Source organism: Macrosteles quadrilineatus, unplaced genomic scaffold, assembly GCF_028750875.1.
Source record: "Macrosteles quadrilineatus isolate MER2022 unplaced genomic scaffold, UCM_ALF_1.0 Scaffold_8__2_contigs__length_117827958, whole genome shotgun sequence".
NCBI lineage: Eukaryota > Metazoa > Arthropoda > Insecta > Hemiptera > Cicadellidae > Macrosteles > Macrosteles quadrilineatus.
This window is the reverse complement of record NW_026542601.1, coordinates 59337188-59364502: the sequence shown is the minus strand read 5'-3', so window position 1 is coordinate 59364502 and position 27315 is coordinate 59337188. Positions and strand designations below refer to the sequence as shown.

General features: G+C 35.8%; 1 protein-coding gene across 5 annotated transcripts; it reads right to left on the bottom strand.

Moving 5' to 3' along the window:
* Nucleotides 1–189: 189 nt before the first annotated feature.
* Nucleotides 190–25215, bottom strand: LOC128999276 (lysophosphatidylserine lipase ABHD12-like). 5 transcript variants are annotated; one of them, XM_054425678.1, is made up of 10 exons: nt 25126–25215; nt 19821–19904; nt 8210–8328; nt 7467–7569; nt 6011–6225; nt 4730–4862; nt 3410–3527; nt 2280–2441; nt 1388–1515; nt 190–387 (listed from the first exon to the last, which is right to left on the bottom strand). In XM_054425678.1, exons 2-10 carry the CDS (start codon nt 19853–19855, stop codon nt 339–341), a joined length of 1062 nt encoding a protein of 353 aa, XP_054281653.1. In that variant the 5' UTR covers nt 19856–19904; nt 25126–25215; the 3' UTR covers nt 190–338. The 5 variants fall into 5 exon arrangements, with proteins under 5 accessions (XP_054281653.1, XP_054281654.1, XP_054281650.1 ...); XM_054425679.1 differs by lacking the exon at nt 25126–25215 and adding an exon at nt 23582–23760; XM_054425675.1 differs by lacking the exon at nt 25126–25215 and adding an exon at nt 23046–23253.
* Between the last annotated feature and the right edge of the window lie 2100 nt (nt 25216–27315).

Below are 27315 nucleotides of genomic sequence, written 5' to 3'. Positions count from 1 at the left end.
TTTTCAATACATTTTTACAAAAACTTATTCTAAACAATATTAGCTTATCATATAAATTACATACCTCAAAACCAACACTGATGACTTACTCTCACTATGACACATCCAGCACCTGTGTTTGCTTTGCCTACAAAACTGTAATTATGAACAGAGGCAGAGGTACTACAGGAGGCAGTTAGAAAACAAGACTGTTGTCCGCACACAGTTTTATTTAAAAATACATACAATCGTAAAAAAATACTGCACAAACAAAAAATTGGTGAAACACCAAAACAGCTGCCTACAGTTGTAAAGAGAGCTCTGTACAAGATCTTAAAACTAAACTATGCTACGTGTCTTCATCGAACCTTTGTTTGATTTCTTTGCTGATTTGTGTCGATAAACTTTCTGAAAATAAAAATAAAACAGAATATTAGATATAATTACTTTCCCTGTAATTCAGAAAATGAGTCTTATAAGGTATAAATGGTTTTGCATTTATTAAACCTCGCTCAAATCATGTCACAATTGAAATATGTTCTAGAATTATTGTATGTATGTACTGTACTTGTATCTCCACGTGTGTATGTTTGTACTTGTTTTTGTTGCCTTTTACTATATCAAGATTGATAGTTGTAGAGCAATGGTTTTTCTGAACTTTATATCACACCATTGCCTAACTTTACCAATATCTTGCATACCGGTTAGTTTGCCGATGGATATAATGATGTAAAACGTCATAAATACAAAAAATGAAAAAAGGGTGGAGAGATACCCTAAAACAGAGCGAAATTGAAAAGCAACGTGTGTAAGCCAAATGTGATTTGATTAAACATTCCATGTTAAGAAACTTACAACACTACGATGGTGTTTTTTTTTTTTAACTATTCCCTAGTAGTTTATGATCATAAAGAGGAGAGAAAAGTATATTAAAAACTAAAAACAGGTTAAAATTAAATTATATTTAATTTAACCATTTGTCAGTCTCTAGATCAGGTGAGTCAAGGCTAATCTTCTGCCGGCTACACCCTGTTTTCACCTTCGTATCAGTATTACAATTTGACAAAGTTTTTGGTAAATATTTCTGTGTTTGTTCATAGGTATATCAAATCTTATAACAAAAGAGGACATTTCCACCTACCGGTAGTCGATTAGCTCAAAAATTAACCATCAGGTTCGAAACCTTGGTCATGAGACAAAAACCGGATCACTGACAATACAACAGGTATGTAACATTTTCATTTGTGAAGAATATTGAATGTGAATGAATTTGGAGTCACAGGAGATTCTATAAACACAGTCTAGATTTTTAAAACCACCAAGTTGTTAGTCATCTACAGTTACTTAACCAGTAATTACTTAATGAGTGCAATCACAAACAATTACAGACTTCAATGACAATCTTTACCTGAGAATGGAAGGTAATCTCTTGTCTCTATAGATGAATTTGTGTCCGTGTCCCATTTTGTACTCGAATGTAACAAATTCTGTAACAGTCTTGTCATCTTTGCGGTATCCCATTACGGCGTTGTACAACTGAAATATAAAGATGAATATTGCAATCAAATACAGTTAATAAGATGACAGTAGCTTGCAAAATATTAACTTTCATTTCAACGATTGATTGATTGATTGATTGTAAGAGGGTGGACTCATGGTCCAAGCACGTCAACCGAAGCTTATTGTGCATCCCACTTGCCACTAACTGGGTAAGCCTATGCCTGTATCCCCATTTCAACGATACATCTATATTGCTTTAAGGATAGTAGAATTTCAAGTGCAACAAATAACATGCCGGTTGATTAGAATAAAGCATAATTCTAATTTCAAATCAACGTAAGTGTAATGTCTTGCATGCTCTGGAAAAAGATACCTCAAGGTTACTGGTCAATTGAAAGCAAAATCTGATAAATTGTCTCCACTTACATCTCTTGTATGTTGTTAGAGTACTTCTGGCAGATAAATAATTTTTTGCTATTATTCATCTCATGGACAAGTGAAGAGTTTTAAGGAAATGCATATTAATGAAACCTTTATTTTTCAACAATGTTTTAAATGTTGACAGAAACTTCAGGTTTAACTTTACCAAACAACACCATAATTATTGAAATTTGTTGGTAAAATACAGGTGGCCTATTAAATTTTGTCCGATAATCCCTGATTTTATAAATGATGTTATAACCGCCAAAACATAAGTAGCCTAGTGAAACTGTACTTGTTAAGGATTGTCTGAAGAGATAAGTTTTAGCCAATATTTGTCAAAGATGCATATTTTAATGAGCTTTAAAGGTGTAACTTACCTTCTTTCCGAGCTTGTAAGGAACCACCATGTCATCTTCAGCGTGGAGAAACAATATTGGTGCAGAGACATTCCGCAGGTTCACATCACTCTGGAACCTCAGTCTGTTGTCAAACACTGGATCTACGAAGAAGAAGTCGAACCAGGGCAGCCATGTGAACAACTTGAGAGAGAAGGAGATATTTATTGGTATTTAGCAATGCAGCTAAGACTAAGACAGCTTATTATATCCCCTCTATCACAGAGTCAAGAGAATTTACAATTTACTGACAGCTTACAAACTTGGGCTTCTAATGAAACACTAGTGACTCTATTTATAACTTACATGATTTCAAATTGTAGAAAAAGGAGGATAGCAGCTAGCTTACCTTGAAAGTCTGGGTAGGCCATAGAACAAGTAAAAAAACATTTTGCACATAATATTTCGTCCCCTAAGGGATTTTGTCAAATGTAGAGAGAGTTTATAAATTACAAGATGGCTGCTGTCATGGCTGATGGCTGTTGTCAACTATGCAGGGTTGCCACATCTCATTAGTCTATTTACGGCCTACCCACACTTTCAAGGAAAACCTTACATGATTTCAAGGCAAACGTAATCACAGCAAGAGAGTTGGATGTAGGCAGGGCAATGTGAGGAGACAGTACAGTTGAGAACAGGTATGAGGAGATCTACTGATCACACACAGGTGATGTACTTTACCTGTGTTTTTGAACAGTAATACACTACATTTTTTCATTTTACGTTAGTTTCTTTCAACATCTAATCTAAATTGCAGATTAATGGTGAAAAAAGTTTTAACCAACCTAGACATAGATCTATACTAAAATTAGGGAAAAAGTAGATATTGGAAACGGTAAACAGTAAAATTTGACAAAACCTCAGAGGTGATTTCACCAATTTACAAAGCATTTAAAGAGCAGAGACACATATAATAGTGTGAGGTTACAATTGAATTAATAAGGCAAGTACAGCCTACAGCTTTGACCAATCACCACAACCCATTCACATATAAACCGATGAGGGAAGTCAACACTAAGGATATCCTTATTGAAATAAAAATGACAAGAACTTATAATTGGAAAGTTAACGTTACACAAATACACTAAACAGGATAATCACATTGATTTTACCTGACATATAGGGTATTCTCTGATCTCGTCAGACAGGTTGTTGAAAGGTGCCTCTAGTATCAGTCCTGGCACTTGTCTACCTTCAGCCTCTAGTTCTGCTAGAGCGTGTGAAGCAATCCTAGAGCATACAAATACCATTGAAAACACCATAAACATTTTAGCCAATCTGCTTAAGCTATTTCACACAGTTGCTGTAAAATTAGTTCAGTGTGATAGATTCTAAAATCAACCACAGTTTTCAGGGTTACAAATTTGTTTCAAATATAGACCTCTTTTATATCCCACCTTCACATCCCAGAACGATAGACTCTAACTCACAACAAGTTTACACATTACTTCAGGCTAGGTCTAGAAGGTAGCAGCTAGCAACATCACCACACACCTAAATGTAATTAGTAAATGACGGAACTAGATCCCTAGACCTCGGGCGGGGACCAAAGCCCTACATGCCCTACCACTAGATCATCTAATCAAACTACTAGAGTATCACAGTACAGTATTAAATTTATTTCTAAATATTACAAAGAACAATTCAATACATTATGCTTTTGATAAAATCAGCCATATTAACTATCTTAAGTACCGGTATATAACAATAATTATATACAAATTTAATGATAAAACTCTAAAATGAGACCAATGTTGACCCACTAAAGAGTAATGTTGACAAATGATTGAGAAACAGAAGAACTAACCAACTACATAATACTAAAGATATATCCACTAAATCTCAAGGTGTGAAGATGTGTGTCAAGATGTGAATTCAAAATCAGGTGGGTTCAATAATATCGTAGCTGTTTATTTGCAACATTTTATTCTAGGCAGTAAACTTAATGGACTCTATATATTTAGCTGTTAAAGCTTCAAAATTTGGTAGCAATATTGTCAGAATCAAGAAAAAGATTGCAGATGATCACAATATAACCACGGTCAAATTTATATCAATGTCTCATAGTTAAGGGAAATTATGCATTGGAGACTGGATTAAAAAAATTCATAATTGAGACTCAAAATTCCTGGATTGGCAATGGCTGGAGAATAGAGGATAAATTACAACAGGTGGTTGAGATATGGGTAGTTGTATTTCATAAAAATTTGGTTTAGGGCGAACTGAGTGAGGGCCCATGGATTCTTATCAGATGGGCCCATACAAATATCAAAATACATCAGGAGGACCAAGGCAGGACAATCCAGGTAGGGCAATGAATTAGAAAAATCTGCTGATATTGTGTTAGTACCAGCTATAGCTATGCTATGTATCAACGTTTTTGTGACAATAAAGTTTGATTTGATTTGATTTTGATTTAAGCTAACACTTACGCAGTGCCCAGGGAGTGCCCCCACACAAAGACCTGGCCTGACGTAGCTCTGTCCAACACCCATGATATGACTGTCTTGGCATCTTCCACAACACCTTCCTCCCCCGTGGGTACTCTGGTGGAGTCTGCATAGCCTGTACACAACATTGTCCTAGTTGAGTTCATTGTTTGCTTCAGGCTCTAGAAGAGTGCAATGACATGCACGATTGAAAATGTGTCAGTGTAAGTATTTATCAATCAGTCTCAACAAGTATTACAGCTAAAATGCTTAAGTCAAAATAGTCTTTGTCTTCTAAAGCCATTCACTCACTGAGTAGATTACCTAGGATTTATCAGTGTGGCTGATTGTGTGTAAGTTAGATATTTATAAATATAAATAAAATCTATGACATTAGAGTTCAGTAATCTCAACCAACGTCTAGCAACTCGACCTTTTAGAAGGCAAAACTATTCAATTGCATACAGAACTAGCAATAGTAAGTTGTCAGCTCCACGACAAAGGAATACTAGACTCATATTAGATAGGCCTAAGCCTGAATATAGGCTCAAGTGTGGAGAATGTGATTGGACTAATATTGGATGGATTGGACTACATAGGACAGACTGGTAGATTTTGTAGGACCAGATATAAAAAACACATAAACGCTATAAAGAAACCCAATACTGTCTCAAATTATCCGGAACATATTGAACAATATTGCCATGTCTGTTCTGAAATAAATAATTTAGAAATAGTCCACATTGGCAGCAAACTTAATTGTATTGAACATTTCCACATCTACACAACAATCCAATTTTTGAGAAAGTAATACAAATCAAACAGGAAAAGGTATAATTGAGCAGCTTAGTTGGTACACGTATTATCAGCTGTTCCAGTCGTCCACCAGTCTTGCAGTGATAAAGCTAGGTCAGCTGGTCGTCAGTTTTGTAGCCATGCACTTCCTTTCATGTTTTTGTGTCCTGTTTGTGTTTTGTGTTATGTACTATTTATTAAACTTTGGCAAAGTGAAAAATGAAGAAATGCCGTATAAAATTTAAATATTGATTTAGTTTATTGTAATACGACTATGACACGACAATGGAGTGATCTCCGAAATAACTGTAGCGCTATAACTTATCAAGATTGTGAAGACTGTCAGTAGCCTTAATATATTAATTTATAAATATAAAATCTAAAATCCACTATCTTTACTTTATTTTACTTTACTTGGGATGGTCAATATCTTAAACTCAACTGAGCTACCAACATCCTCACAAGCACTTAAACAACAAACATGTTTACCTCTATAGTCGAAGGCAATGACATGATAGTTCATCTGGTTGAGTATCTGGTAGAGTCGAACTCTGTGGTCTGAAGCTCTAGTCCCAGCATTGCCGTGACAGTAGATAATCGTAGTCTCAGTCCTCAACCAATCATTGTACTGATCACTCGGGTCTTTGCCAGTCAGCCATTGGCCAGCTGCTGCTACTAACTGATGCTTCACAGGCAACGTATGCCTACAAACACCAGATATGACAGTTTTTTTATTTGATCAATTTGTTAAGTTTGGAATTTTAGTCTGCAAGTTTGCTGCGGCGCGGGTATTTTAATTATGAGATACAATTCAGAATCTTAATCCTGAATTCAGATTAGTAAAATTAGGTTTAAAAAAGTCACTGTGCTAATAACAGCAGTTAAAATTTAGTTACACTTTTGAATTGCTAAATACCCAGTTGCTACTATCACATGGAGTTTCATAATAGTAGTTTACGCAACGATTGCGTTAAGTGAGTCTTTACGACACGAGTAGAAAATTTAAGGCACGAGCCTTGGCGAGTGCCTTAAAAACTTCTACGAGTGTCGTAAAGACTATTAACGCGAGTTGCGTACACTACTTTACCTACGACCGTTTTTTAATTACTATCAATCTGGATTTAATTACTAACAATCACTAATGATAACTTTTTAGAGAGGTTGTGTTTTCGTGTATTGTCATTGCCACTGAAAGTGATGCAACGACTTGTTGTATAATCAGCTGATTTCCTGTAATTACGTGTTTGTTAAACTTCGTTAAATATTACATTGCTAGCAGCATTCTTACCATAAATAATATTGTATCAGGTACAATTCGGCAAATATTTCATTTATTTTTGGACTTCCACCAACTTAATTAAGAATACGCGAGTATCAACATGAACAAGTCGGATCAACAATTAAATTGGTCAACTGATCAGCTGATCAGCTGATTAGTTGACGTTCGAAGCATTACAATTTTAATTCTTTTCTCTCAATACTTGAACCTCATTGGTCCGTTACCTGTGTGGATATGAGAAAACTATTCGGATATGAAATGAAACTATGCGGATATGAAAGTAAACAGCTGTAAAGTGAAACTTTTCAATTCTAAGAACTGGACTGAAATGGCTACTTTAAAAAACGGTCGTAGGTAAAATACATTTCAACATCGAGCGTTCAATCGTGAGTCTCCAGTGATTACCATTGTTGAGCTGAGTCTAAGATGACTTTCACTTAAGATCATAAAATCGATTAGGCCTAGTTAGAATTGAATTTTTAGGTATTCAAGAAAATTGATGGAATAAAATATGTGGTTAGTTCTTCCTTACTAGTAAATTACATTAATTTGAGCATGCTAGCTTCCTGTATTATGTGAAATTAACAGTACAAACTCTGGTTATATGCAACTGTAAAAATCAGTCAAATGATAGTAAACTAAACCCTAAGAAAAACATTTACTCACCATACGCCAATTTTAAGACCATCTTTTGTCTTGAGCTGTAAGTTTCTTGCCCCAACCAATCCTAGGTTTGAAGGCTTGTTGTAGTCTACATTGGGCACCCTTACTGAAACATTACAGGCACATGTAAATCCTCTAAAATTGTAAGCAAAAATAAAACTTTGATTTGAATTGTTATAGCGTTAATATTGTTGTTCATATCGTTTACTCTAACCCCTGTGGCATTTTTTAAGTTTTTTCCCCCTGCGGAAACGGCCCACAACCTTGGTCTTGTGATTATTTAACGTTGATCTTTTGTTAGATAGAATAATTATTTCATAGCCTAGAGCTTGGAATTGAACCATAACCTTCAGATTTGAAGACGAGCACTAACTACAATAATGTAATATGAATAATCACAATATCTCCCTTATCAGAGAGAAATTCAAAGGAGTAAAATCTTACCTTACTTGTCTAGACTAACAAATTCTTCAGAATAAGCAGTAGTGACTGACTTACTTTGTTTTTCATAGTTTAAAACTCTCCACAAGACTGATCATCTTTCTGTTTCTATTTAAACTTTTAACATTCTATCAAACTACCACAGTCCTAAATCAATTGAATTGCCTATTGCTTCAAAAGAAGGTTATGCCTACTTTATCAGTTGGGTCAGACATTAAGATTTGTATAATTTTGATTCAACTACTGTTTCAAGGGAATAATAACATTTAAGTCAGGTATGATTGATTTTATAATATGCAACATACCAAATGTGAGAAACAGCAGCCCACGCTGCATGTCATAAGAATAACGAAATATAAAAGGGACGACTACGAAGACGAAGAGGAAACAAACCAGGGCGAATATGAACGTCCCGAAGCATATTCTGTAAACAAACCAAACCAAAATTACACATTAAGATTCATGTAATTTTAGTTTAATCCTTAGAATAATTGCAAAAAAGTGTCTAAAAACTCATAATAAAAAACTAGCAGCCAGCGTCACTTTGTGACTTCAAAATCCGTGATACATTTTAAACTAATAACAGTACAATATTTTACTTGAATTCATTAAAACATCAATAAAACATACTATGAAAACACAAAATCCTATCAAAACACAAAATCTAACATAAGCCATTTTCTTCTTTACATTTTATACAAATATCTGTTGTCCATTTCTAAGCATGATTATAAAGACTCTTTTATAAACTAACTGGTTAAACCAAACTGTACTCTTTAACTCTAACTGTACTCTTAACTGTAACTCTTTAATAAACCAAACTGTGTTTACAATTCAATAAAAGAAATTACCTCTTTTGGGGATTAATCACAAACAAAACCAGTCTAGTCATACAATATACTTACTAATAAAGAACAAACATTACCTCTCACTCTGACTCAATACAGGGAAATTAGGACATATAATTCAGCCCTCCTAACACCTTTGGGCCTACCACACGCCAAAGACCCCTCTCCTCTTTTCCCAATCCCACAAAAAATAAATAAATAAAAAATAAAAATGCCTCAAACAAGAAGAAATAGGACAAAGAGTAAACAAGAGACTGACCCTCCCCCGAAAGAAACTATGCATAATAGGTCTACTTATCCATGTATAGTTTGTAACATTAGTATTAATGATGACGACAAAGCAGTAGCCTGCAACTGTAGTGACGTAAATTGGTACCATATAGGCTGTGTTAATGTTTGTGATGAGCAGTATAGTATCCTAAGGGACGAAAACGACACACTAGTGAAATGAAATGAAATGAAATAAATGAAATGAAATTTCATACTTATTGAAAGTTTTCAGTTTCATGAGTCACATGGGTCTGTCGTAAATGCAAGGCGCTATCTGCGGTACATAAAAGATTCTACTTGATGATATAACTGATCTAAAGGGTGAAATAGACAACCTTAAAACATAAAATATTAGGTTCTCTGAAATAATTGCAAAAATAGACTGAAGTTATATTTAAACTAGAACATGCAATCTGTAATAAAGCTAATGACAATAAGCAGGTAGGACCAAAACCAACAATTGGAATCAGCAATAAAGTAACTGAAGCAAAGAGTTATCATGTAAATACTAATATTACTGCCGAGAATAAAGCCCAAAACACTCTGCCTACCAAAAACAATGTAAATAGGAACGAGGTTAGGGGTAGTTCATCTAAATCCGTAAGTAATAACTTCTCCTTTAGCAATAAACTGAAGCAAAACACCATGGTTCGTAAATCTGACTCTGTTACCCCTGAGAAGGAAATTCATAGACTTCCTCTAATCATAGGCGACTCATTACTGTCTGATACCTCTAGAATTATCAGTAAGTCAGAGCACAAGGCAAATGTGAAGGTAATCCCCGGAGGTAGAATACAGGATTTTAGTAGATTCCTCTCTGAGCAACGGACACTTCTAAGAGGTTATTGTTAACATAGGTTCCAACAACATGTCATCAGCAAGAACCCCGAACCATGCAATGCGTCCACTCTGGCCGACTATTGAGATTGAGGCATACAAGAAACTCCACCCGAGGACTGGTACGTAATGTTAATACCATATAGATATGACAGTTACCGTAGATTTATAGAGGAAACCAACAATGTACTATGATTCATGTATGCGCAGCTGAAAATAAATTGTATTGACAACACAAGCCTAATAGGAGAGGAACATCTGAAGTGGGACGGAGTCCATCTGAACAGCGAAGGGGCGGAGATCCTGACCAAAAGCATCATTGACATAATCCGTCCTGCTGCAGGGGACGTAGATGAGAGCCACGATGACATTCATGAGCCCCCAAACTCCAAGCACAGAAAACGTACTACTATAACCCAGAATGCCAACCGCATGGTAAAAAGCATTAAGCGGTTTGAGAGAGCTTTGCCTGTCAATCCGTAGGCAGCGCCACCAGCGTTGCCATGCAATAGCATAGCAACGCTGGTGGCGCTGCCTACCGATTGACAGGCAAAGCTCTCTCAAACCGCTTAATGCTTTTTACCATGTGGTTGGCATTCTGGGTTTTAGTAGTACGTTTTCTGTGCTCCAAGTCACCGACTTCTCCGCAGACGACATAGCAAACAAGCCAAAACTCACCCCCCACCGGCCTGACAACCAGCATACCCGACAACTTTTCAACACACAGTACAATAGTAATTTCAATAAACCATTAACTATCTTCTATCTCAACATACAGCGAGGGCTACAAAAAAAAAATTGACGGATTGCTAATAGAGGTTGTCAAAATTAGGCCTGATATCTTGATCCTGTCGGAACATGGTCTAAAGAGTGAAGAGCTCGCCGTCACTAATATTGAAGGATATGTGCTGGCATCACAATTCTGTAGAATCAATCACATGTGGGGTGGTGTTGCACTTTACCTAAAAAAAAAAAAAAACAATCTCCCTATTGGCACAGAAGAAATTAAACTTCAGGAACATGTATGGCAGAAGAGCAAACCTTTGAGACTGTTGCAATCAAATTAAAATACAAATTCTATAATATCATACTGATTGGTACATACAGATCACCCAATAGTACTACTGAAGAGGATTTTCTAACAAAACTGGGACACGTCTTACAGAGTTACACCACGAAAAATAACTACTGCCTGGTCCTAGGCGATGCCAATTTTGACATTTTGAAGCCTGAAAATCGGGGTGTAAAAAATCTCTTATGCCTGTTGGCTGAATATGGATGTTACGTATATGATATTCCTGTGATGAGAAAAACTCCAACATCTCTCTCTAGTATTGACGGCTGTTACACCAACATATAACCAGATGAAATCTCTGTACAAGCACACCTTACCAGTTTATCGGATCACCACTACTTAATCTGTAAAGTGAAAAATAAGAATAAACACCAGCGAGCTACCTATAAAAACTCAAGAAATTTTTTCCAAGGCTAAATTGAAGGAGTTAAGGGAAAAACTAAGTACAGTCGACTGGGAACCTGTTCACACATCAAGGTCTGTAGATGAAAAGTATAACAACTTTCTAAAGATTCTTCGACTAAACATGGACCACATTATGCCTAGGGAACCGAAGAGGGTGTCAACAACAAACAAGAACATTTTTTGGGACAAGGACATCTTGGAACAAAAGGCAGCTCTGCAAGTTGCCCACAACAATTATCTGCTCACTGGTGCGGAGGATGACAAGGAAGGTTTCCATGACATAAAGAGGGCTTATGACCAGCAAGTCAATAGTACACGAAGACACCACACTGCGGTAAAAATAGCTCAGGCTGACAACAGAACCAAAGCTATATGGAATATAGTAAATAATGAGAGGAAGAAGAGCACTACAGTACTCAACAAAATCACATTAGCCTAATCCAACATGGCAAACTAATAAATACATGACCCTTATCACGTGAGCAATATTTTTAATAAACTACAACAACTTTAAGCCTACCCTGGATCATACCAACCAACCAGATAGTGACATCAAGCGGATGGAGCCTGACAGGAGAGTGCCAGCGTTGTCTTCTTTCAACTGCATATCTGAACAGGAATTGGATAAACTATGTAGTAGTATTAGGCCTAAAAACTCTGCGAGATTTGATGATGTTACAGGGAAGATTCTCCATAAATGGTTTGTGGGAAAACAAGTGTAGCGCATCAGCCCTTTTTTGGACCTTCAAAAAGCCTTCGATAATTTAAGCTCGGAAATTTTTCTTCGAAAACTTGGCCAGTTCAATATCACGGACCTAGCTCTTAATTGGATTAAAAATTGCCTTGATGACAGGCAACAATTTGTCGAATTAGGCTATCAGCATGAAGTGCAAATAAAACTCATTATGAATTTACCTAAGGATAGGTTTTAATAAACTCTGAAGTCAAGTAAGATTTGTAACATACAAATACAAAATGTAAATAGTAAACAAAGAACAGCTGTGAGACAATAAAGAAACTCATAAATTAAATAAGGAACAATAACAGTTCATATGTATAAAAATATTATCACATTCTTCCCACCCCAAAACGAGACGTAGTCTTTTAGATAGTTAGGTCTTTGCCGTATACGCTGTGAATGGGTTTTGGAAGGCACTGAACTTGAGTCTTTGCAAGAACTGTTTGCATGTTCAACTGGTACATTTGTGTCACTTAATGTCCCACTAGAATCATTTTCGTCTTGTTCTTGATCAAATGAAACCTCCGGTTCTTGAATAGCTTGTTCATTTCCATCTGTTTCTGGCAATTGGTAGTCTGTTTCTAAAGATGATTGTCCAGGTGCTGGGGCCAGATCTCTTATGGATACTGTCTTCTCTTGCCCATTTGGGAGTTTCACATGAGCATAACCTGGATTTGCTTGAATAAGTTCTACCTCTTCTACAAGTGAGTCATACTTGCTGGATCTGTTGTGCTTTCTCAACAGCACTGGGCCGGGTTGTGACAGCCAGCTAGGAACTGAACCTCCATAATACGATCTTCTGGGGTGCTTAAACATCAGTTCATGAGGTGTTGTATTGGTTGATGTACATAATAATGATCTTATTGAGTGAAGTGCTTCAGGAAGAACTGATTCCCAATACTTTACGGGTAGGTCTTGGGTTCTGAGAGCAAGCATAACAGTCTTCCATATAGTGCCATTGAATCTCTCTACTTGGCCATTCCCTCTAGGATTATAAGCAGAAGAGTGGCTTGACGCAACACCATGAGTTTGTAAGAAAGACTTTAATTCGTCTGACATTAATGACGTTCCTCGGTCTGAATGAATGGTTAACCATAACTGACAGATCTAAAAAAAAATTAGTACAAACAATAATAATACCTTGACTATGATAAGTTAAATTAGTTAGATTATATCAAATCTTGGCGGACCTTATGTTTTTATTGTAAACTTTTGTATTACTCGCTCTACTTTATTGAGGAAAAACACAAATGGACTGTTTACTTGGCCATTCCCTCTAGGATTATAAGCAGAAGAGTGGCTTGACGCAACACCATGAGTTTGTAAGAAAGACTTTAATTCGTCTGACATTAATGACGTTCCTCGGTCTGAATGAATGGTTAACCATAACTGACAGATCTAAAAAAAAATTAGTACAAACAATAATAATACCTTTATCAAACCCTTTATTATTACATTTATTATAATATCAAACCCCGGAGTTTGAGGGTTAAAAATGGAGCACATGAATTTGTTGATACTGTATCACCCCACTTTACAGGATTCTCTACGGAGAAAATTTGTTTTATTAGGGGGATGTCTCAAATCAAAGAAATAAAATAACCCAAACACAGGTTATCAGTAAGGCAACAATTTTCTTCAATTCTCAATGCTGGAAAATTTTGTAGCATCATGTTAACTTGAATTGAAGCAGATCGTTCAGCATTCATTAGAAGTTAGTTATCAGTTAAAACTGAGAGCAGAAATAATGTAGGTGAAACTTGACGACGCAAATACAGATACCTATTTAAAATTAGTTTCAAACAAGTGTTTAAACTACTCTAAAATGTAACTATAATTACTCAAATTTAAGCATAACGTTTTCCTCGGCGTTACGTTTCATACTATGCGGCTCATTGAGCCGCACGGGTTCTCTAGTATGTATTTATTTTGTGTGGCACCTTGGAATTGGTCCTTTAAAGTCTAAGTTCAGTCGCTCAAAAGGTGCTGTAGCTTTGATTAACGTACCTTCATATTTACAAAACCTAGGCTTGAGTTCAGCACAAACTCGACATTGAGCTGTAGTACGACGAACTTCTTCCAGTGAAAAAGGTAAGTTTTTCGATCTAATCCAGTGGTAAAATCTTGTCACTCCTGGGTGACACAGACTTGTGTGGATATCATTTAAGTTTGGACGACCACAAATCGTTCCACACAATCGTGACATGGTGTCTGCAACTCCATTTTCCTTGCCTGGTCGATATACGATATCATACTTGAAACAAGACAGTTCTAAACGCCAACGTTGTATCTTTTCATTCTTTATTTTTCCAAATCTTTTGTTGTCAAACATGAAAGAAACTGATCTTTGGTCTGTAATGAGTAGGAATGGCCGGCCAATAAGATAGTGTCTCCACTTCTTAAGAGATTCTACGATTGCTTGAGCTTCTTTTTCAACAGAAGAATGGTTCTTTTCAGATTTTGATAATGTTTTCGAATAAAAAGCTACTGGACGTCCTGCTTGTGACAAGGTTGAGCCGATTGCAAACTCAGATGCATCGGTCTCAACTGTAAATGGTATGTCATTTTGGATTGGGGCTTTAGTTGCAGTTACTATTTCATTTTTCAATTCATTGAAGGAGTTAATTGCTTCTTCTGATAATGGAAAACTTTTAGTCGATGAAAGGGGCTGAATCTTCTCTGAAAAACTCTTGATAAAGTCAGAATAGTGAGCGAACATGCCCATGGTTCGACGCAATGATTGGACATCATGAGGAAGTCGTAGTTTCAATAGCGGCTGAAGACGGTCTGGATCAGGACGGATTTCGTTCCTTGTTATTACATATCCTAACAGATGGATTTTGTCTTGTGCAAAAGAGCATTTTTCCATGTTCAGAGTTAAGTTGTACTTCTTGGCTACATCAAAAAACTTTTTCAAATTTGTATCATGTTCATCTTTATTCCTCCCTCCAACTGTTACATCGTCCAGGTAAGCTACAGTGCATTCAAGTCCTTCTTTTTGTATAATCGAATCAATTTCTCTTTGGAAACAGGAGACGCCATTCGTAACACCAAAAGGAATTCTGCAAAATTGGTAAAGGCGCCCACAGGCTTCAAATGCTGTATATATTCGTTCTTCATTTTCAATTTGTATTTGATGGTAAGCACTCTTAAGGTCAATAGTGCTAAAAACACTGAACTTTGAAACTTTGTTAACGACATCTTCAACTCTGGGAAGCGGGTAGGCGTCAAGTTGAGTGAATCGATTTATTGTTTGGGAATAATCAATACACATTCGCTTCTTTTTTGTTTCACCTTTAACTACAAGTACTTGTGCTCTCCAAGGTGAAGTGCTTGGTTCAATGATACCCTCTTTCAACAAGCGTTCAGTTTTTTCTTTTATGAATTTCAAATCTTCTTCTGAATAACGTCGTGATTTAACTGCAATAGGTCTACAGTCAAGAGTTAAGTTTGAAAATAAGTGGACGGGTGCAACCTTAGCTGCTGTAAGTCCGCACACCTTTAGCGTAGGTTTCTTACCCCCAAATGAGACTTCAACGCTTGAGTGTTCCTTGAAAATGTCATGTCCTAAGACAACATCAGCGCATAAGCCGTCTAAAACAAGGAGTTTAGTTTTGTTGTAAATATGACCTTGAATCGACAAATCAACAAGACTGTAGCCAGCTGTAACTGGTTGATAAGAAGTAGAAGCCATAGCAACACTAACGGTGGTTGGAAAGATTGTTATTCCCCTCTTTTCTACTAGAGCTTTACTAATAAATGTTTCCGAACTACCAGTATCAACTAAGGCATCAGTTTTAATCCCATTTACTTCAATCGTAATAGTAGATTTAGATAAAGATTTAGGTGCAGCTGCACATGTAGCTGGATTTTTGTTAAAAGTTTTTTTAGAGTCAAATTTTGTAGGACGTAATGAATTACTTCCTGACTTACAAACCTTCATGAAATGTCCTTTCTTGCCACAAGAATGACAAATATGATTTGCAGCAGGACATTCACTTCTAGTATGTTTTTTACTGGAACCACAGAAATAACATTTCCAGGAAGTGGCTGATAAACAAGTTTCCTCTGCATTATTTGAGGACATGTTACTTTTGACAGATTCTGGTTCTGATGCAGTAGAATGTTGCATGCAATTTAATTGAGAATGTTGCTTGTTATAAGATTCTGATTGATACTGAGCTAATTCCAAAACTCTAGCTTTCTCAAAAGCCTCATTCAAAGTTAATGTTTTATTTTCTAGAAGTCTTTGTCGGATTACTGGGGAAATCAAACCTCTGATAAATGCATCACGAGTATAGTCATTTTTATTTTGTTCAGCAGAAACTTGGGAAAAATTACAAGGTTTACTTAAATCTTTCAAAGCTTGTAAATATTGGTCAACTGATTCCCCTGACTTCTGAAAACGAGTTGCTAGAAGATGGCTGGAATAAATCTCATTCTTAGGACGGATATAGAGTTCTTTTAAAATAGCTATAGCGTCATCAAATTTTGTAGCTCCAGAGATGTATTTGTAGACAGATGTACTAATGTGATTAACAAGTAAACGTAGTTTTACCTTTTCATTTGTTGCTTTAGAGTCACATTCCTCTAAGAAGTTAGTAAAAGTCTGGTACCAATGCAGCCATTGTTCTTCTGCACCATCACTCTCTGGCTCTACATCAAATCGGTCAGGCTTGAGGAGTTTGTCCATGACTTGTGAAAAGAGTTTATTAAATTGAAGTGCAAATAAAACTCATTATGAATTGACCTAAGGATAGGTTTTAATAAACTCTGAAGTCAAGTAAGATTTGTAACATACAAATACAAAATGTAAATAGTAAACAAAGAACAGCTGTGAGACAATAAAGAAACTCATAAATTAAATAAGGAACAATAACAGTTCATATGTATAAAAATATTATCACACAGCACCACAACACAATTGGAAGCGTTAAATCATCCTTAAGGAAAACAAAACAATGGTAGGAGTCCCACAGGGATCAATATTGGGTCCCTTGTACTTTTTTATTTATATTATTAGCCTACCAGAATCACTGAATCATAATCTGAAAACCATACTCTACGCAGACGACACAACAATAGTAATCCCTACAAAGTACCATGATAATAATAGCAACATAGTCAATTTAACCCTGGACGAGGCTACCTCTATCTGCAAGTCACTTCTCAAAACACCACAAAAACCGTTCACATAAGTTTTAAGCCAAACAACAGTAATAGAGCCGAAGAGGACTGGCAAGGATTGAAGATTCCCGTTACTGCATCAACCAAATTCTTGGGAGTTATTATAGACCAAAATTTGAATTGGCAAGATCACACCGAATATCTCTGCAAAAAAATTAACCACGGCTCACCACGTAATTAGGAGAATTAGAGCAATAACTGATGAAAATACTGCAATCCTGGCTTACCACACACTATTTTCTTCCCATCTGTGGTATGGAATCGTCGCCTGGGGATCCACCCAAGAGAAGAACATTGACCGTATTATGGTTCGACAAAATTAGACACTGAGAACAATATTGCGCCTTCAACCCTCAGAGCACTGCAAACCATTTTTTACCCCGCATAAAATCCTCACTGTCTATTCCCTCTATATCTTTGAAACCATAATCCTGGCCAGACAACGATCCCCAACCCTACGACAAGAGAAACACTCCTACAACACTCGCAACAAACACAACATTAACCTACCACAGCATAGACTTAAAAAACTCAACAAAACCCCAACCTATTCAGGCTCCTTTTTCTTCAATCTCTTGCCTCAAGACCTAAAAAAATCTACCACCAACTCACACCTTCAACATACAACTTAAACAATACCTTACTGATAGGCCCTACTACAAAATCTCAGACTTTGTGTCTGACCACACTTTCTCACGGCTTGCCTCATGAAGAAAGAAGACCCTGATACAGATAAAAATTGATGATTCCCCGATCGGCTGATTGCGGAGAAGACGCCGGATGTAAGATGTAAGATCTAATTTACATCTGTTGATTAGTTGACAGAATTAATGTAATAATACACTGTTTTTTCTTTCAATGTTATATAACTCTAAGTAAACCAGTAGCCAGTACTTTCCAGATGAATGTTTTGCTTCAACTTTAGATACCTCTACTTGCACAAATAAGATTACTAGGTATGTACTGCACTTTGGGGTGTTTAGCTAGCCTAGTGGTTAGCATCTTGGACTTTGGTGTCTGAGAGGGGTATCAATCCCCAGCACATCCGCAAAACTTTAAGGGGTTTGGACCACTTTCTCTTAAAAGCATTTAAATTGACTTCATTAAAAAATCCAACTGGCGTGGACACATAAAAAATCACTATGAAACAAGGACATCATAAAACACATGAAACCATGAACTTTGGCGGAGGATTGATTAAATAATAATTATGGCTTTATTAGTGACTAAGACCAAAAGTTTTATTAGTCACCAAGTTCATTAGGTCTAATTAGAATCCCATAGATAACACCATCTAGGTTTAGTTTTGTGTTTTAGAAAATATAGACTTCATAACTGTTACATGTATTATGATTGTGAGCCTTATTAACAATTAGCTGGCATGGCAATTTACAAAACACTACAAGATGCAAATAAATATAATCTGTTTTGTAGAAATTCCCTTTAAAAACCAAAAACAATGGCCTGCCTCTTAACTACTGAGAATACAATAAGTACTTACAACTGGTAAAACCAACAGTACAAGAGAGTGAATGGAATCGCAAGTTCTACAGTCGCAATGGCTCCAGCGACAGACATCTTTTGTACTCAACACTTAACACCTTTAAAACATAAAGACGGTATACCATCACCAATACAATACCACTGATAAGAACCAGCTGAGTGTTTATTTGCTGATAACGCAACTTGCCAAGTGGCCCAGTCATGCAAAGTGTGACCCAGACCCAGTAGTAGCAAAGCTCAAGTGATAACTAGTAAGTCAGATGATGACAAAAAACTGTGTCTGGTAGTTTGTTCAGTTGGGCTACATTCTGGAAAGTACTGCCTTGTTTACATGGTTAGTTATTCATAGATTAGACATTCCTTGTCACAGATTTGTTATCCTTACAGATCAGCTTATCATTTGAACTCTGAAACATGTGTTTGGCCTGTATGTAGAATGTATTATGATGACAAAAATTAGTTGTAAATTTAACACCCCTTTATAGAAGTTCCCGGTTTGAATTTATCAAATGATAGGCAGGGGTGGCTCCAGGGATAATTCTTTGGGTAGGCCTGACAAGGATCAAGAAGGAGTTTGTTCGGGGGACGAGAGGTTTGTGGGGCTTCCCCGCAAAAGGGGATAATTATAAATTTTATTTGCAAAATAATGAGTTTGAATGCTTTCCATTTATTTACATTTAATTACATTTCTTTATAATTTTGAAATATCTACTAAAATTTTGGGTAGGCCCGGGCCTACCTGGCCTGCCCTCTGGAGCCGCCTCTGATGATAGGGATAAAAAATTAATATCAATAAAACAGGCATTTTGATGACGAAATATTGAAGACACAGTTTAAACATTACTGCTACAACGTAACTTACTAAAACTGCACTATTTACTAGAACACCAAACCTTTCAAATGCATTGGAAAATTAAGCTGGATTCATGTTAAGACTAAGTACCGTAGCCTAATAGTGGTTTGGTTAAATGCAAACTATTTACAAAAGGTTTTAAAGTTTCTTTTTAAAAAGCAAGTCAAAATATAATAAGAAAAAACAGACTAAATCTTACCGTCTGATGAATCTTCTTTTGAAAAATATATTCATGTTTCTATGATGAGGCAGGTATGTCCCGCTGAAGAATCGGTGGCCGCGCCTGGAAAATATGATGTTCAGTTGGACTAATTAACCTAAAATACAACATCATATATGGCTAAATTGCAACCATTATTGTGTACACAGGCCTATGTTTAAACAGTTGTTACATCAAAGTGAAGACAATTATGTGGTTTTTGTATTAAAAATACTGTAAATATAACAAATTTTAAGAAGACTATAGTGAAACTAAATTCAATAGAAAAAATTTGAACACACCAAAAATTAAGAAATGAAAAAAAACATATAGGCCTACCGGTACTTGTTTTACTTTTAAACAATTTTTTTAAAGATAGCCAAATATACAAGTTAGCTTACGTGTGTTTAAAGTGTGGTGGCACTAAGGTGCTTTTGAGACAAAATGGGTACTTCAGTATTACTATTAAACGGAGGCCACCATTACGAAACGCGCCGCGGCACTTATAGAGGGTTAAATTGTTATAGATGTTGTAGTAGAACTATTCTAGTATTGTTGTGAGTCGAGCGTTATCAGATGAGTCATGTGTCTACTCGCAGAATCCCCTCCAAGTAGGCCAAGGTCAGGGTCGTTGACCGGAGCGCGCGCCATTACCTGTCATCGCCTGTCACTGTGTCTGAAACGGAGGCCACATTTTGTCAGCGCGCTGCGGCGGTTATGTTAGGTTGGGTTATCATAATAGAAAGTATAACTCGTCTGGTATTGTTCGATTCATATGATAACCCAACCTAACATAACCGCCGCAGCGCGCTGACAAAATGTGGCCTACCGACATTTCTGCGTTCTGGGTTGCACAACGTCAGAACCAGGCGTCGGATTAATTCTAAACTTCACCTGTTAATCTATTAAAGTGTGTTCTTTCCAAGTATGTAGTTATTTTTGGTATCCGGTTCGAAATATTTCTGTAGGTTAGGTGGCCTCCGTTTAATACTGAAGTACCACAAAATGTTACATAGGCCTACTGTTTAAAAAATTCACAGTACACACAACACTTAAAAGCACTTAGGCCTAAGCTTTCACATACAATCTACTTAAGCTTATTGTGATTGTTACAGCAAGCTATTAAACTGTAATTTATTTTCATATAATGATCATTTACTTTTTGCTCGATCGTAAGGCCTAAACCTGCACATAAGCTAACCCTTAAAATCCCTTGGAAAATCCAGTGATTTATCAATGTCTATTTTTGTTATATTCATACTAGCCTACTCATCTTATGTTTTACAACAATTTTTTTGGTGGACACAGTTACAAATAAGCGAGAAGTAGAAAAATGCCTAAGAATCCATTCATCCTATTAAATTTCCCCTAAGCCGTCCACCAAATATTATAGGTAGGCCTCTCTGCCACAGACAGGCAGGTGAGGAGTTCTCATGAGTTGCGCAGCAGACCTATCCGAGACAGGAGTCAACCCCTAAATCTACAGTGTTGTCTCTTGGCCAGAGAAACAACTCCTTGGACTGGCCCAATGATTGATAAGATAAGACCATGCATTGTTCGGTGTTAATAACAATAGTCAACCAAAAAGCTAAGCAAAATATATTCAAACATGAATCTGAAGTAGCAGCATATGTCAGGTTAACTTAACCAAACTTAATAGACAATAGTAATTTATTCATCGTTCAGTAATTACACAATTGCAATGGATTTTGTCAATAAGAATATATAAATTAAATAGAGGCTAATTTTTAAAATCTAGATCATTGCTTATGAATTTAACATAAAAAAATAATTTATATCGTCTCGGAGTAATAAAACAAAATTATGTTTTATTACTCTGAGATATCGTTGTGTAAATGGCATTGCCGTGGAAAATAAAAATGAAAATGAAAATATCGTACATTGGATTGATTTTACACCACATTGACAGTTTGTTAGAGGATACATTTAAAGGCAAAGAGCTGAAATCAACAGGAAAATTATTAAATACTTTAAGACCCAAGTAGGTACGATAGGTAATTCTGAGTTCTTGACAGCGTTACTCTATCTAAATCGAATGTACCCCTATTTCTTGTTTCGTAGTTATGGACACTATCTCTACCTAGTTTTTTTTAACGAAAATAGACACTTCATATATGTACAGACTACTAATTACTGTTAATATATCAGATTCTACAAACGGTGGCTTGTCTAGTTTTCTTCTACCAGTTACAATCCTTATCGCCTTCTTCTGTACCTTCAAAACGTCTGTGATTCCTACTCCATTTCTCCAAATAACAATGCCATATCTAATAATGCTTTCAAAGAATGCAAAGTATAGGCTAAGTTTAGATGTTTTAAGTGTCTGTTACTTGATTTCTTAAATTACTTAGTAGGCAAACCACTCTAGATAATCAAGCACAAATAGAGAATATATGCTGCTGCCAAGATAGCCTACTATCAATATGTATACCAGGCCTAGGCCTAGTTAACTTGGCATAACCAAACTTCGATATAAACCAAATATAGATTGAAAAAAATGATTAATACGATGGAGTCAGTTATCAAGGTTTTGTCCTCAGTAGGCTATCCTCGTACCTGATCAAGTTAAGCCCAATTAAGGCCAAACCAAAATTTACACTTAGCCCAGTCCAACCTTAAGTTAGGGCTAAACAAATATTGAATATAAAAGTTATCAACACTGTTTTAGAGAAACTTTTGTGTACAATATAACTTCTAAACTATGAAACCATGCCTAAATTACTAACTAGCTTGTAAATAATGTAAAAACAACTTCATTGGCTAGGTCGAGGGTACGGTACACTTCCCTATCTGTTGGCACAAACAACCAAATGAAAATATCGATCTATACATTGATTATTCGATATATCGTTTGGTTAGTTAGGTAAGGTTAACCTAACCTAACTATTTAGGTAAGGTTAACATAACCTAACTAACCAAACGATATATCGATTTAAACAATTAAATAATCAATATTACTCATTAGGTTGTTTGTGCCAACAGATATGGAAGTGTACCCTAGGTCGACATAAACAAGCATAACTTTTAACTTACAAGACTAAGTTAGGCCTAGCTACCCTACAGCGTGTAATTATTTTCAGCATGAAAACATAATTTGTTGATAATTATATCGCCCAGTAAGCCTACTCATTAAGTTTATAAAATTACAGATTTTCACTTTAACTTTTATTATAGAAAATATTAAAAAACTGAATCTTTGTCTACCGTTTCCCACGAACATCACTCCCCAGTATTGGTCTGTCAACTAGTGCTTCAGCCAATCCATCCATGAAAAATCAATTTCTTAAAACGGATGCTTTCAAATTAACCTCTCTCTTTTCTCAGAAATAATTTCATCAACATGAAATAAATTTGTTGCTATTCAGTTGATATTAGCTCACGATCATGATCATAGAAAACTTCTGAACTGAACTTGAATCTTGAATTGAACTAAATGCAGACATTGCAGACGACAAAAGTTAAAGTTAAAGCCAATCCCCCTGACATGACATCTTGAGGAAAAGAAGAACGTCTTGCGAACAGCTGTTAAGCTCTTGTTTAAACCAGCTGTTGTAATAATTTCTTGTCTAGCTGAATGGGGAAGAGAGATATTGGGCAATAATAATTATTATAAATAGATCGAGTTTTTGTTTTAATTAAATACAACGTTTTAGCATTGACTATTGGATACAGAAGTTGTTGTATTAATAATCAAAGGTTTTAGACTACTGGAATTAAAAGTAAAAGAAAAAGTATCTTACCACAGTGAGTATAGGATGCTTTATGTGATCATCCAAATAAATCAAATTAAATACTTGATAGCTCGAAATACATTTAAAAAAATATTATTTCATTTAAGTAAAACTAAATTAAATATAAATGTAGCATTAAAGTTTTTAAAATGAAAACCACTTCGACCTCCTCTATTGCAACAGTGTGTCAGCACTTGAAGTATGACACCCTAACTCATAGACCTAAGCACTGCTGAAACTAGGACGTCATCGTCACCCGTAAGGCGACTATGAATAAACTGTTGAAGGTCTTCCCAACAGACCTTGGGTCAAGGTAAGCGTGGGGCTCGATTCACGTCGCTAATGTTAATGGCTTGTAACTTTAATGGGTTATAGTATTTTTCCATTTTTGTGTAAAAGTATTTTTTAGTGAGTCCATGATTCAACACACGTCCAAACGTCGTATATGTTCATTTCATGGGCTACTTACATGTACGTTAATGTTATTAATCACGAAAATTTATTAATTATAGTTGTCATTGGTTTACTACGCAATCCGTTAAAACCCTTGTACCTACATAAATATAGTTTTGGAACATATGATTAAGTTTGTAATGTTTCTTCTGTTATAAATAAAATATCTTTAATGATGGAAAATGATGTATTCAATTTTTAATTAATGATTAAATGATCAACACTACACTGGTGTTAGGGTGTTAGTTCCGGTTTCGGGATATCATAAATGACGACAGAAATTAAAAATAACATTGAATCAATAATACAGTACGTCTCTCATTTTACATTACATTAAATACACTATATTGCCTTATAATAGCTCAAGCTATAGTCTGTTTAGTTTGACCCAATAAATCTATGGATATTCCTAGTTAAATGATCTATAACAACAATGTTGTGCCAGCCCGTACAGATTAAAAGATTATCTTTCTGTTTTGTCGTGTTGTCGTTAAATCAAAGCAGAAGGCCCGACGTGTGGCGAGTAACTGGTATTTACATTCACGTTAAGTGATTAACGGGGGTTGAATAAGATGTAAGGTTTATGATTATTTATTATTTATTTCTATAATTTAAGGGGGTAATTCCGCCTTTCCCCAGCCCACATAGACCCGCCACTGCGTTAACAACAACAGTTTTTATTTTATTTTACCTGTATTTATGAGAGTGATCCGGCGTTAATGTTTGAACATTACACGTTCCAAAGATCATAAAAAGTTTTGCTATCTGATGATTATGTACAACACCTAAATTTCACTCATATGACACCTAAATTTTAGGACGGGAGACACGTTACACGTTTGCTAATTTTTAAATTTGACATTTAGATAGATTTAAGATTAATCGATTATGAATGTGTGCATTGCACACTTAGGTGAGTAATTACTCAGAAATGTAGTTTAAACGACACAACAACTAACAAATTAATTTCTTCAGTTTTGCGCCCGTACCAGGTCTATCAAACAGATTTTAAGGAAATAAAATTAAAACGATCCTGTTCGAAGTGACATTTTGTCTATTTACTAATATCTCAATATCTCTGGTGTTAGATAACACGTTACCTGAAACTGACAGTAGTCCAGCCTAGATCATGTCACCAACCACTGCCTACTGGATATCGTCTGCAACTTGTCGCCGTTTCCAGTTTCCCAACATCAGCTTGAGTGGGGCAACTGTAGGCCAGTTGCCGGGTCCACTACTTGCTCAATAGTCTTGGCCTGACTCCTACATCGAGAACTGACCGGTGGAAACTACATACATGCGTCCGAGTTGCAATTTCACAACTAAGCAGCAAACACAAGGAACCGAGTCGCGGCGGATGTATACCATATTTATTCTGTTCTCTCTGATGTATACCTTGCATAGTCGTCTGTACGCTGTTCAAGTATACATCTTGTATTAATTTGACTGTATGTAAAAAAGAGTTATCGTGTAGAACATGTGCCATAAAAAGGTATATTAAAAAAATCTTAATCTGTCCATTATGGTGTATTGTTGGGTAATGAATTCTACATGTATATTGGGTTCCGCATTCTATCGTACCTAATTTAAAAATCCTAGTCTATATTTTGTTCGTTATGTGCACGAGCCTTTCCCACCATGTACAGGTTACATAACAATATAATAATTTGCTACTGCAATGTCTCATTACTGTAGATAGTGTTAGTAGCCATAGATGTTTTTATAATTAGTTACAACTATACGCTCAATTATGTTCAAATATTTCTAAAAATTGAAATAGTAACGAAGCCCTTTTTGTTTAAGTCCGTTCCGTACCAATTTCAACTTTTTATTGGTACAATTGGAACTTTCACATCTTTAAAGGATTGACATTGTGTATGGATCGGCTACAATTTATCGCTAAACTGTAAATAGGTAGCTGTTATGTATTGATGTTGCGAATATTTTTATATAAGCGAGGTTTCGTATTAATGCGACCAAGCATAGCGATGCAGGTAATTAACTTAACTCATTAGTGAATATCTCGTTGTTGCACTTCAGAATTAACTATCTTCGGAAAACTTACACTCATACCGGAAACGGATGTTCAGTTCCCGCCTCATTCTCCCTTCATATCCGGTTGCAAAGTCGCCGATGTCTTGTTATCAGTAGTTTCCGATGTCGCGTAACCGCTAGCGCTCCCTGCGGTGGTGTGCAACAACATTCCTACACGTTGGAGTGGAGTAGAAAGACTATTAAACCTTTTGACTGTTGATATTCAGTATCCAATGAATAGTCAATGATTAAACTGCTGGTCTTAAATAAAATAGGAAACTATCATAAAATGTGGATGCTCTTTGTCACAGTCATTGGTGCAATGGTCAAAAGCAGATTTTAATAATAACACACGCTATACTCGTCTTATGATTGTATGTAAAGAGTTATCGCGTAGTTAGTATCTGTAACTTAAATGTATATTAAATCATTCTGAATTTGGCCATACGTAATTTTTTTAAGTATTTTTTTTTCTAGCACCGATGAAATTGCATCTACCACTCTATGGAACTGCTGCACTCAAGATTGTCAAGTTCTAAAACCAAATTGGTGATTTGGTATTGCGTTACAATGCTTAACAATATCTTGTAAACGAATTCAAAGTATTTTTTACAACAATTTTGACAATACAGACAGTAAGCTAATTGGTCTCTAGGAGACTTGGTCGGCTGGCTTTTATGGTTTGTATATCATAGTCTAATAGTTTGATAAAAATAAAAATGCTCTTATTATGCTCTCACAGATTAGTGTATTATTTTTATTTCTAGTACATTAATATTTTTTTAGAATTTAACAGTTACCGTGGTGAGTTTCCTCTAATCCAAATTTGCAGGGATACTTATGATTTCGATTTGTCTCATAAAAAAATGGTGCTAATGCTGAAAACCGTGAAAAAGGGAATCTATATAATTAATACGCTACATGAAACTTTGTCGGTTGAACTCCTCCGCCATTTCTTAACCGATTTTATCCATTGACATCTCATTGGAAAGAGCGTGTTGCGTAGATTTGCAAACTGACCTTACATTTTTTTTAAGTCCCTTGGGCTCTGCCCCAGTGGCTGTTTAAGTTCCCATGTTATCCTTATTAAGATAATAATTGTTTCCATTTTGATCAACTGTATAATTTAATTGCTGTTATTTATTTTTCAATTCAACGAAACGCATTGGGTACATTAACTGATTTTGTTTAAATTAAATCTATACTATTATATACAAATCTAGTTGTGTCTGTCTGTATGTTTGTTACTAATAGGT